At 46.8% G+C, this 12,013-nt stretch overlaps 1 protein-coding gene across 2 annotated transcripts in view; it reads right to left on the bottom strand.

Moving 5' to 3' along the window:
- Positions 1-6,152, bottom strand: part of FKBP9 (FKBP prolyl isomerase 9) — a 49,609-nt gene extending 43,457 nt beyond the window's left edge. Inside the window, exon 1 of one of the 2 annotated variants that reach the window (XM_065883915.1) lies at positions 5,801-6,152. In XM_065883915.1, coding sequence (XP_065739987.1) covers positions 5,801-6,033 — 233 coding nt within the window. In that variant the 5' untranslated portion in view covers positions 6,034-6,152. Of the gene's footprint in view, positions 1-496; positions 547-5,800 lie in introns of those variants that run through there. The other variant, XM_065883916.1, reaches the window with a different exon arrangement.
- Positions 6,153-12,013: the final 5,861 nt, after the last annotated feature.

Raw genomic sequence — 12,013 nt, 5'->3', positions numbered from 1 at the left:
CAATAAAAGAAGAACTTTTCCTAAAGTTAGCAGAACTGCACTGGGAAGCTTCTCTTTCTTTACATGGCTTTTCCGTAGAAAGTCTTACCATGCAGATCAACAATTTAAATGCTTCCTGCCTAAGTGAGCAAGTCATGACCTGAGTCTCTCTGCCGCCACTTAACCCTTCCAGTCCACCCTGACACTGTCCGAGGTACCGCCCAGCCCACCAGCTCTCTGAGATCCAGTCCTGCAGAAGGGATGAGCCATAATGCCCTTTCACTTAACACATGATTTAACACCCACGTGGTGGGGGGGGGGGCGGGAACCTGACGCAAATGGGACCAATCAAATGGGAGAGATCCTGGGAATGTGGAATTGAGACAGATTCCAGTGAGTCAGCGTTACTGGACCCAAGAGGTCATGTATGTGGCATGGAAAGCCTGCTGGAGCTCTCTTTCAGAGAAGGGGAAAATGCGGCCCCTCTGCAATCCCTCAGAGAGATCCAGAAAGTCACTTCTATTCACGATTCTGGATCCTCAGGAGGAATTGGAGATCCTTCCAATAAATTCCCTTCCTTTCTTCTTAAGCCAGCTGTAATGGGTTTCTGGGCCCTCCCCATCCCCTGGCTTGAGGGTAGGGATTTTTTTGAATAGACTGGTTTTTTTAGAGCAGTTTTGAGTTCACAAAAAAATGGAACAGAAGATACAGAGATTTCCCATACACCCCCTAACGCCACCCACCCACACACACACACACACACCCACCCACCCACACACACACACACACACACACACACAGCCTCCTCCATTATCAGCAGAGTGCATCACCAGAGGGGTACATTTGTTAGGATCAATGAATCTACACTGACACGTCATTATCACCAAAAGTCCATAGTTTACATCAGGGTTCACTCTTTTTTTTTTTTAAGTTTATTTTTAAAGTTTTTTTTTTTAAGTTTATTTATTTATTTTGGCCACACGGCACGTGGGACCTTAGTTCCCCAACCGGGAATCAAACCCGCGCCCCCTGCATTGGAAGCGTGGAGTCTTAACCACTGGACCGCAGGGAAGTCCCCCAACAGGGTTCACTCTTGGTGATGTACATTCTATGGGTTTGGACAAAGATAAAATAACATGTACCCACCATCAGAGTATCATACAAAATAGTTTTACCTGAGGGCAGGGATTTTTGTCTGTTTTATCTCTGCTACATCCCAACAACTAGAATAGTAGGTTTTCAATAAATACTTGTTGAATGAATGAATGAATATGTAAAATGAAGTTGACCTCTGTTAGGAGTCTATGATTCTTTTAGAGCAATGGTTCTCAAAATGCGGTCCTAGACCACAGCATCAGCATCACCTGGGAACTTGTTAGATATACAAATGCTCAGGCCCCATCCCAGGCCTACCTAATCAGGAACTGTGTATAATAAGCTTCAGGTGATTCTGATGCATGTACAGTTTGAACACCACTGGGTCTGAGCATTTACAACTCTATATACCCAACAGGGCATGTAGTGGTCACGCAGTAATATTTATTGAATGTATAGACCTTAAAGGCCTGCAGACAGGCCTGAGACTGTGAATGAACTGACCAAGATGCTGGTTTTGCCTGCTAAAGATAACAGGAACATGTTAAACTTCAGTCCCTTACTACTAGGAACGCTATGGAACTCCTCAAAAGCCGAATCAAGAGTGGTGGACAAGGAGTTTCCAAGGACTAGAGGGTGAGAGCAGGAGCCCCCCACAGAAACCTGCAGGCGGGAAGCTGCTGTCTTCTCCTTAGATCTGTAGCAGCAGCCACAGAGCACATTAACAAGTCCACGGAGGCTCCGAAATAAAATGAAACCACGTCCAAGCCAGTGACCAAGGGCTGAAGGGCTGGGCCTCCTGGCAACTGCAAATGCCCATAAGCTGAAAAGATACCAACTGCCCCCAAGCGCCAGGCACAGATGCAGGAAGAATGCTCTGTGGAAAGAAAGGCCCTTTGTGGTTTATGACCATGGTCAGAGCGACAGCTATCATTTTCTTCTGGGCAAAACCTCCGGATCAACAGCCAAAGCCCAAAGCATGCAGATTTCTCCTTCCCTAAGCTCTTTGTGCAGGAATAGCAAAGTAACACCCTAATACTTCATACATTCCCAAAGGAATAGAGGCCCTAGAAGGAAACTCATTTTAAAGAATCACCTACTGTGTACCCTGCTCCCACCATTCCACTGTCCACACTGCAGCCAAAGGGACCTTTGTAAAATGCAAATCTGATCCCTCACGCCCCTGATTAACTCTTCAATGGCTTCCCATTGTCCCTCGAAAAGACCAAACTCCATAGACAGGCAGAGGAGAGCTCTCAAAAGCTGGCCCTGGGCTTCTCTGGTGGCGCAGTGGTTGGGAGTCCGCCTGCCGATGCAGGGGAGGCGGGTACGTGCCCCGGTCCGGGAGGATCCCACATGCCACGGAGAGGCTAGGCCCGTGAGCCATGGCCGCTGAGCCTGCGCGTCCGGGGCCTGTGCTCCCGAGAGGCCGCAACAGTGAGAGGCCCGCGTACCGCAAAAAAAAAAGAATAAAAAAAGCTGGCCCTGTCTTTCTCTCTGGCCTCCCTTCACCTCCTCTTTTAACCCCCTCTATCACTCCTCTACTCCCACTCCAAGCTCAGGCTTTTTTTGTGTGTGTGTGAGGTACGCGGGCCTCTCACTGTTGTGGCCTCTCCCGTTGCAGAGCACAGGCTCTAGACGCGCAGGCTCAGCGGCCATGGCTCACGGGCGCAGCCGCTCCGCGGCATGTGGGATTTTCCCGGACCAAGGCAGGAACCCGTGTCCCCTGCATCGCCAGGCAGACTCTCAACCACTGCGCCACCAGGGAAACCCAAGCTCAAGCTATTTTGAACAGCTTTCACACGCCCTCACTTCCAGGCCTCGCATATGCTCTTCTCTCTACCAGTCACACCCTTTTCTTCCGACCCCTACTCCCCAGCGCTCACCTCTCAGCTCCTCCTGGTAAATTTTAATCTTCCTCAGGCTTTATTCCTGCTATCCCAGAGCTCCATCTTGACCACCCCTCCCCCAGCCCCCAACCCCTACACACACACACACACACACACACACACACACCCCATATATTTAAGCCTTTTGGGTGCTTCCAAAGCTCCTTGCCGTTCTTCGATCATATACGTGGTGGACTACAGATCATAAACTTTAGACTCTGGCACTAAACTGCCTAGATTCAAAGCCCCACTCCACCACTTAGTAGTTAAGTAGTTTACTTATTAGTTTACTCCACCTTGGGTAAATTACTTGAACTCTCTGAGCCTCAGTTTCTTCGTTCGTAATGAGATACCTCCCTCACTGTACTGTGAGGTTAAAAGAATTCATTTCAGTTCCTGTATGTAAAGGCACATGGTAAGAACTATGTGTGAACTCTATGTGAGAGACAGAAGTGTGTGCTCTTATTCTTTCTGTACTTATCGCACTATATAATTGTCTGGACTATAAGCAAAAGGACAGGGAGGGGATACCATCTTCAGGGGCAGACACTGCATACACATTTGCTGAATGGATGGTAGCTCCTCTGTTTTCTTCCCACTGTCCCACACTGCCTCACAGTGGCTGCCATCCTAGAGGGTAGAAAGTATTAGACAATTTGTTCCAATGGGAATTATTAACATCAGCACAAGGACGAAATTCTTACCTATTTTCTAATTAATGAAGCAAATTTAAAAAGATACACAAATGGCCAATAAACTCATGAAAAGATGTTCAGCATCTTTAGCCATTAGGGAAACATGAATCAAAACCGCAAGGACGTGACTTCCCTGGTGGCGCACTGGTTGGGAATCTGCCTGCCAGTGCAGGGGACATGAGTTCAATCCCTGGTCCGAAAAGATCCCACATGCCACGGAGCAACTAAGCCCATGTGCCACAACTACTGAGTCTGCACTCTAGAGCCCGTGAGCCACAACTACTGAGCCCACATGCCACAACTACTGAAGCCCACGCGCCTAGAGCCCGTGCTCCGCAACAAGAGAAGCCACCACAATGAGAAGCCTGCGCACCACAACAAAGAGTAGCCCCCACTTGCCGCAACTAGAGAAAGCCTGTGCACAGCAATGAAGACCCAATGCAGCCAAAAATAAATAAATAAATAATTTTTTAAAAAATGAAGTGAAAACACACATCCACAGAAAACCCTGTACATGAATGTTCATAACATCATTATTCATGATAACCAAAAAGTGTAAACAACTCAAATGTCCACCAACTAATGAATAAACAAAGTACGGTATGGAATATTATACAGCCATAGAAAGGAATGAAGTACTGATACATGCTACAACACGATGAACCTTGAAAACATTATGCTACATGAAAGAAGCCAGACATAAAGGCTGCAAACTGCATGATTCCATAAAGAGACAGAAAGTAGATTAGTGGTTACTTAGAGCTGGAGGGGAAGTGACTGACTGTTAATGGATCCAGCATTTCTTTTTTGGAACAATGAAAATGTTCTGGAATTAGAGACTTGTGATGATTGCACAACTCTGTGAATATACTAAAAAATAATGAATTGTATGCTTTAAATGGGTGAATTGTATGGAATGTGAATTATATCTCAATAAAGCTGTTCTTTTTTTTAAAAAAAGAAGCAACTGAAACAATAGTGAGAATGACTATTTCTCAGCACTTGCTATGTGCCATGTGGCATACTAACCAGATTTTTTATATTGGCTCCTTGTCTGGAATTTCAAAAAAGGCAAGAGAGGCTAAGAGTACTTTTTAAAAGATAACTTCAGGAATAAGCCTAGCCCAGCCTCAAACACAAAACAGATGCTCAACAAACATTTCTCTTTACTTAGTCTGATGATTCACTTAAGAGATTATAGGGCACAGACCTAGGATTATAACAAAGTCTTGGGAAGGAGAGCAGCCTGGAGCTGGAGGCGAAGAGGCCTTGTCAACCCTAAAGCTAAACTGAAGAGAAGTTGGGAGAGGTGTTGTGATCTTGGGGCAGAGTTTAGGGCTGAAATTGTGGACACGGTGCACGGCCCCGTATCAAAGCTGAGTGACTTGCTCTGGATTACCTCTTGCCCAGGGAGTTTTTGGTAAGGCGGTAAAGGAAGGGCAGTAGTTAACAGGCACAATCCTGGACTTGGATTGTCTGGGTTTCAAAATGATTCCGCTTTAAACAAGCTTCTTAGCCTCAATGGCCTTAAGTTCCCTCACTGGCAAAATGAGGGTAATGATAGTTCCTACCTCAGAGAATTAAGAATTAAATGAGTTCGTTATATGGAAGGCACTTAGAACTACCCTGGCACACTGTAATAGCTTCATATATGTTAGCGGCTGCTATCATCACCTTCGTCAATATCATCTTTATCACCTTCGAGAGGCATGTCTGACTAGACACTCAAGGGCCTTGCCCGAAGGAACAGTAACACATTTGCTCTTGGTGTCTGCTCGCGGGCTGACGACTTTACACCCATTTCGCCTGTGTTCATGCGCAGGGTGGAGAGGGAGGGCGTGATCTGTCCCGACCCAGCTGCTGCGCAGGTCCTATCAAGATTCCCGCTGACCAGGGAAGCAAAGGGGCCGGGAAACTCGCGGCACCCCACCCCCACCCCCACCCCCAGCTCCCAGCCCCCAGCACTCCAGGCTGAAGGGATGAAGGGTCTGGGAAGCTTTGGGGTGGGAAGAGGGAGAAGGAGGAGCGCGGGGCGGAGCTGGGGGAGGTCCGTCGGGAGGGAAAGGCCTGTCCGGAGACAGGGAAGCTGGGAGAGCGGGCGCTGCAGCCTCGGAGGTCGGGCCGGCACGTCGTGCAAGGTACCTGGAGTCGAACTTCTGGCCGTCTGGGAACATTCCCACGTAGTGGTAGCGCACGAAGTCGCCGCTGCGCACGGTGCGGGGACACTCGTCGGGCACGAAGCGCCGCTCGATCTGCAGCTCCGTGTCGGAGCCCAGCCCCAGGCCCGCCACGGGCGCCGCCTGCCCGGTCACCCAGAGCAGCAGCAGGAGGAGCGGCGGCGGCGGGGGCCGCCAACCCCGGGCCCTGATCGCCATCGCGGGCAGCGAGGAAAGGGGGTCGCGGCGCGGAGCTGGAGAGGCGCGCTGAGCTCGGGCGGCGCGAGTCGGGCCTGGGCGTGCGGCGGCGTTTGCAAACGTGGAAAAGACTCCCAGCCCTCCCCGGGCAGCAGCAACCACCCCCTCTCTCCCGCCCCCCGCCCCCAGGCCACATCCGAGGGAGGGGAGGAGCCGCGGCCGAGCGCCAGGACCCGCCTGCTGCGCCCTGAGACGCCTGGGCCCGCAGGGTCCGGTGGGCTGGCCCGCCCGGGGAAGAGGCGGGCCTTCTTTGGCTGGCGAGTTCAAAGGGGACCCGTCCCCAAGGGAGAAACCGTGAACTCCTCGGGACTGGGCTTCGGCCCAAAGTTGGGAGGGAAAAACTGTTACTACCCAGGCAAATCCGCTGGTCTCTGCCTGTCGCTAGAGACTCTCCGGATTTAGTGCCACCAGAGGCTTCTACTTGGCCGCGGATCCAATTACCCCTTGCTGCTTTGGGGAGGGAGGAAAACTTTTTTTTTTTTTTTAATTAGCTTCAAGGCTGGATTCTACGTTGAAAATGACTGAAACCGTCTTCAAGATTTTCTTCCAGGATTTTCTTTTAATACTCAGAGAAAGGGGGAGACATGAATTGTGAGACTCCCCGGACCGTTGTCCAGAGGAAAGTTTTAAGTGGCTACCTGTGAGTGCTACTTAATAGCAAACATCCCACATGGTCCCACCCGCATGACTAAGCCGGTTTAAGACCCCACATTAGAGAGTCAGATGCTGCGGGAAATTCATTAGAGTAGTTTAATGCATTCTTAGCTTAGAATTGGTTGTTCTCATTTATTGAAACTTTGGACTAGTGAAAGCAAATCACCAAAGGCTTCTCAACTCGTTTTGGAAGCAAACAATACCAATACCAAAACCTGGCAAAGATAGCAAGAGAGAGAGAATGTGGGCGCCAACCTAATTTATAACTAGAAATGCAAAAATATTAATAAATTGTAACTAAATTGAATCCAACAACTTATTAAAGAAAAAAACACAATTATGCGGAATATTTAGGTGACCTGCAAATTGTCTGTGTCCTCTGTAAGATGAAGATAAAACGTACTAATTTAAAAAAAATGATAATTATTAGATTATTATAGATTTTATTAGATGCAGGATCTAATGAGAAACTACACATAGCACTAAAGAAATGTTCATTATTCCTAATAGAGCTTATTCTATTGAAATAGAAAACCTATTAATACAATTCATCCTAACACTGGTTATTTATAGGTGGTTGAATTTGGGGTGATCATTTTCTTCCTTCTATGTACTTTTCAGTAGTTCTTTATGGTTTTTAATAACAATGTCAGGTTTTAAACAGAAACAAACAAACAAAAAAGTCAACCTGGTTCCAGTCAGTAATCTTCCACTCCCTTACTGTGACTGTGGGCAACGCATGCCACCTTCTGGGCCTCGGTTTCTTCATCTGTAAAATGAAGTGGTTGAGTTCTAAGACTTCTTCCAATTCTAAAATCCTATGATCCTGTGAGAGAGAAGACATTCCAGAATGGAAAAGAAGACAGATGTAGGAAGAAACAGGCCAGGTAGTGACCGCCACTTCCATTTTGCCTTGTAGTGCTTCCAAGTGGTTTGATTTCTTGTCATTCCTTTTATTTTATTTATTTATTTATTGGCCACGCTGAACAGCCAGAGATTGAACTCAGGCCCACGGCAGTGAAAGCACTGAGTTCTAACCACTGGACCACCAGGGAATTCCCTTGTTATTTCTTTTAATATGTTAATTATCTGATCAAATAGTATGTGTGCTCTATAATGTCTCTCTAAATCCTAACAGACATTCTTTGAATTGGATTTCTGTAGCAATTTACCAAAGAGAAAATTTACCTCTTGGCATTACTGACATTATCATAAGAACTAATTAAAATCAAGCTGAGATTTTAAAGTAAGGATTTCCATTAAACTTCTGCGGGTGACTTTGTGAGGACTTGTCAAGTCTAAAAACTGTAAATCCAGTCAAGAAGAGTCAACAGTAGACTAAAAGCTTAGAAAGGTAAAGATGGGGGGAAGAGGTGAGCAGGTGAGAGACAGGAACCAGAAATAAGGGAAAGGTACTGGAATTTTTTTAAAGGAGCGGGGAGAGAAGTGAGAGAGAAAGCAAGAAGGGAAACATAGAAGAGGAGAATCAGTGAGAGAACAGAGAGCCAAGGAACAAGAGAACGTGACATAGTCAGAGGCAAGGACATAATAGGAGAAACATCCAAAAGGTCTGAGGCCAGGATGGAGGCATGGAACAACATGGAGAAGGAAGCGAAGGGGGACCTGAAACAGGATTGGTCTGAATGAACGTCAGAGAACTAGGTTCTTTCTATCCACCTCTATACAGGAAGTTAGCGGAAAAATTACAAACATAGTCCGTCAAGTAAAGTAGGGCACTAAAGAAAGAATTCCAGTTTTCATTGAGCCTGAAATAAAGAAGGACTCATGCATGAATCAGATCTTCCAAGAGCAGTAAACCCTGGAGGCTAAGCTTTGTAAGCTATTAACTTCAGCTTGGCACACACTGAGTTGGGGATAAAGAAAAGGCCAGTATTAAGAAAAACACCCCCCCCCTGCCCCGCCCGCAAAATTCATCTGAGTTGACCTGAGGCAAAAGTGAAGTAGGAGAAATGTTTCCAGCAGTGTGTTCTCTCCCTCCCCAAGAGTTTCCAAGAAATTCTCCCACCTTCAGTATTTGACAACACACCTGGAGTCACCATGTGGTTTGATGAAAAACCCTGGACTAGAAATCAGACCACCCTGGTTGTAGGGCCACTCATGCCCCTACTCTCTGAACCTCAATTTCCTTATTTGTAAGATGTCTTGCCTACCTCCATAGAGTTTCTAGGAGGATCAAGGGAAGCAATTTATGAGGGATGGAAATCTGCAAAGTACTGTGTAAATGTAAGGAATCGCATTTATCTATGAGTGAGAGAAGACCCAACTCAAAAATCACTTAACCCATAAAGATGTATACTATCTCTCAGAAGAGAAAGTCTGGATGGGAAGCAGCTGCAGGTGTGGTTAATAAAGTGTCTCTAGAACATCCTCAAGGGCTCAGGTGTCTTCTCCTGTCCTCCTCAGGGGGTTCACTGCTCCCCCTCAAGATTCCAACATGGCTCCCCCAGATCCAGCTACCACATGCAGGGAGCACCACCCTGAGGCACAAAAGGGATCTTTTATCTTTCCAAGTATCCTTTATTAAGAACAAGCATTTCCAGAAAGTCTCCCTCCTACAGACCTCCCCTCATGTCTCATTGACTGAAACTATCCCATGCCCATTGCTAACCTATCAGTGGAAGAGAAATAGGATCACTACGATTGGTTTAAGACTAATCAAGATTCATCTCCAGAGAGCAAGGAGAGCCTCCTCTGAAGTAGATGGCTCCCTAAGCTTCCTGAACAAAACCAGAGTGCTGTGAGCAGGGAAGCGAAGGAGGAATGGCAATTGGTTTGTCAACCAACAGGTTTTGTCAATTACGTTAGATGTCTCCCCTTTTCCCTCCAAGCATCAAGTAAAACACATTGTCTGCAATTTTTCCTCTAATCCTACTGGTTACTAAATAGAATACCAGTTTAAATTATCAGAAATAATAATACGGCATTTCTCAAATGTTTCCACTGTGCTGCAGAGAGCTGTGGACATGGACCCTTGGGAGCTTAGTGACTACTTGACCAGAATTCTTTGAAGCCTGGTGTTTAGCAGGGGGGAAGGGGGGGAGACAGATTCTGCAGTCTACCCTCTAATCTAGCCATGATTCATTAGTATGTAATAGGATGTGATCTTTCCCTTTTACTCATTTTTTTCCTTCCTCCATCTTCCCAGTGGGGAAAAGGTCACTGGTAAGTTAAGAACTAGTTTTAAAAAACACCTTGTGAGCAAAACAATGGCATCAAAGCTATGCTGCAAAAGCTGGTCAAGATAAGCAGGATCGGCCTTCCCTGGTGGCGCAGTGGTTAAGAATCCACCGGCCAATGCAGGGGACATGGGTTCGAGCCCTGGTCCAGGAAGATCCCACATGCCGCGGAGCAACTAAGCCCCTGCGCCACAAATACTGAGCCCGTGCTCTAGAGCCCGTGAGCTACAACTACTGAGCCTGTGAGCCACAACTACTGAAGCCCACGCGCCTAGAGCCCGAGCTCTGCAACAAGAGAAGCCACCACAATGAGAAGCCTGCACACCACAACGAAGAGTAGCCCCTGCTCACCGCAACTAGAGAAAGCCCGCACGCAGCAACAAAGACCCAACATAGCCAAAAATAAAGAAATTAAATTAATTAATTAAAAAAATACATATAAGCAGGAGAAAAATCTAGTCATTTCGGGGAATTCCCTGGTGGTCCAGTGGTTAGGACTCCATGCTTCTACTGCAGGGGGCCTGGGTTACATCCCTGGTCAGGCGGTTGAGGAGGGGGGGAAGAAGAAAATCTAGTCTTTTTAAAATTGTTTCATTCAGAAAGGCTTCAAACCTATCCAGTAACACAGAGTCAGGACTAGCTGCAGCCACCCCTCTACGATTAGGCCAACACCAAGGCCCTTTGGCTGGCCTTGAGAGTGAATCTGCTATCTTAGGATGAAGCAGAGGGGTAGAAAAGACTGAAGCAGAGGATAGAACACAGAGGGAGGACAAAGAAGGCATCTCTCACTCACCTGGGCTAGGCGCCTGGGTAGAAAGTGAAGGGTGACTCCATGTGTATTCACAGTTGGGTAATAATCACTTTACTCTTTCTTTCTGGAAAGGAGCTGTACCTGCACACCCCTCCAGATGCTATAGGCATAAAGAAAGGGTGATGGGTAAGAAGAATGATTCAGAATCATAACCACCAGAGACAGAATTCCTGTTTGTCTAACTGCTTACTAGATGTCACTACACTGAGTTTATCACAATCAGAAAATGGGGCTGAATTTGAAAGATGGCCCTGGGTCATAAAGAATCTGACTCCATTTTTTTATGTTGACCACTGTCACCCTTCAAGCCCCGCCTCCACTTTCCACTTCCTCCCCACCTGTGGACAAGCTGATAAGAAAGCCTACACACTCCTTCCCTTGGCACCAGAGGAAAGTTCAAACCCACAAAGCCTTGGCCTGTGTGCAGGAGTATTCACCCAGGTTCTACCTCCTAAACATAATAAAACCCAGGGTCACTCACCTTTCCTTTGCTGAAGCTATTTTTGAACTGTCTTAGGTGCCTGACCTGCTCTCCCAGAAAGCCTCAATATGTGAATAATAAATTTCTCCCTACCCTCTCGGTGCATATGTGGCATCATCAGTCTTAACAGCAAACCGATTTGGGGTGGAGGAGGGTCCAGCATACTTCTGTGGAGTGACCACAACACACCTTGCATATCATCCTGGATCGGTGACCAGGAAAGTTCTCAATCTGGTGCCAAAATACATAAAGAACCCAAGCTCACATAAACAGGTGGCTATAGCAGCAAAAGAATTTTCACTAAACAAATATTGTATGTTAATTCATATATGTGGAATCTAGAAAAATGGTACAGATGAACCTATTTGCAGGGCAGGAATAGAAAGGCAGATGTAGAGAACAGACGTATGGACATGGGGGAAGGGGAGGGTGGGATGAACTGGGAGATTAGATTTGACATAAATATACTACCATGTTTAAAATAGATAGCTAGTGGGAACCTGCTGTACAGCACAGGGAGCTCAGCTCGGTGCTCTGTCATGGCCTAGTTGGGTGGGATGGGGAGGGGAGGGAGGTCCAAGAGGGAGGGGATGTGTGTATCCGTATGGCTGATTCACTTCGCAGTGCAGCAGAAACTAACACAACATTGTAAAGCAATTATACTCCAATAAAAAAATTAAAAAAAAAGAATTTTCACTGCTTTATAAGCTCTAACAGGGTAATCATCAAAGAGAGATGCCTAGAATGCAGCTCAGGATGTGGTACTGGGTGAGGCTGTCAGACTACTTAACTGTACAC

This window comes from Phocoena phocoena, chromosome 9 (assembly GCF_963924675.1).
Source record: "Phocoena phocoena chromosome 9, mPhoPho1.1, whole genome shotgun sequence".
Classification (NCBI taxonomy): domain Eukaryota; kingdom Metazoa; phylum Chordata; class Mammalia; order Artiodactyla; family Phocoenidae; genus Phocoena; species Phocoena phocoena.
This window is presented reverse-complemented; position numbering and strand designations above follow the sequence as displayed.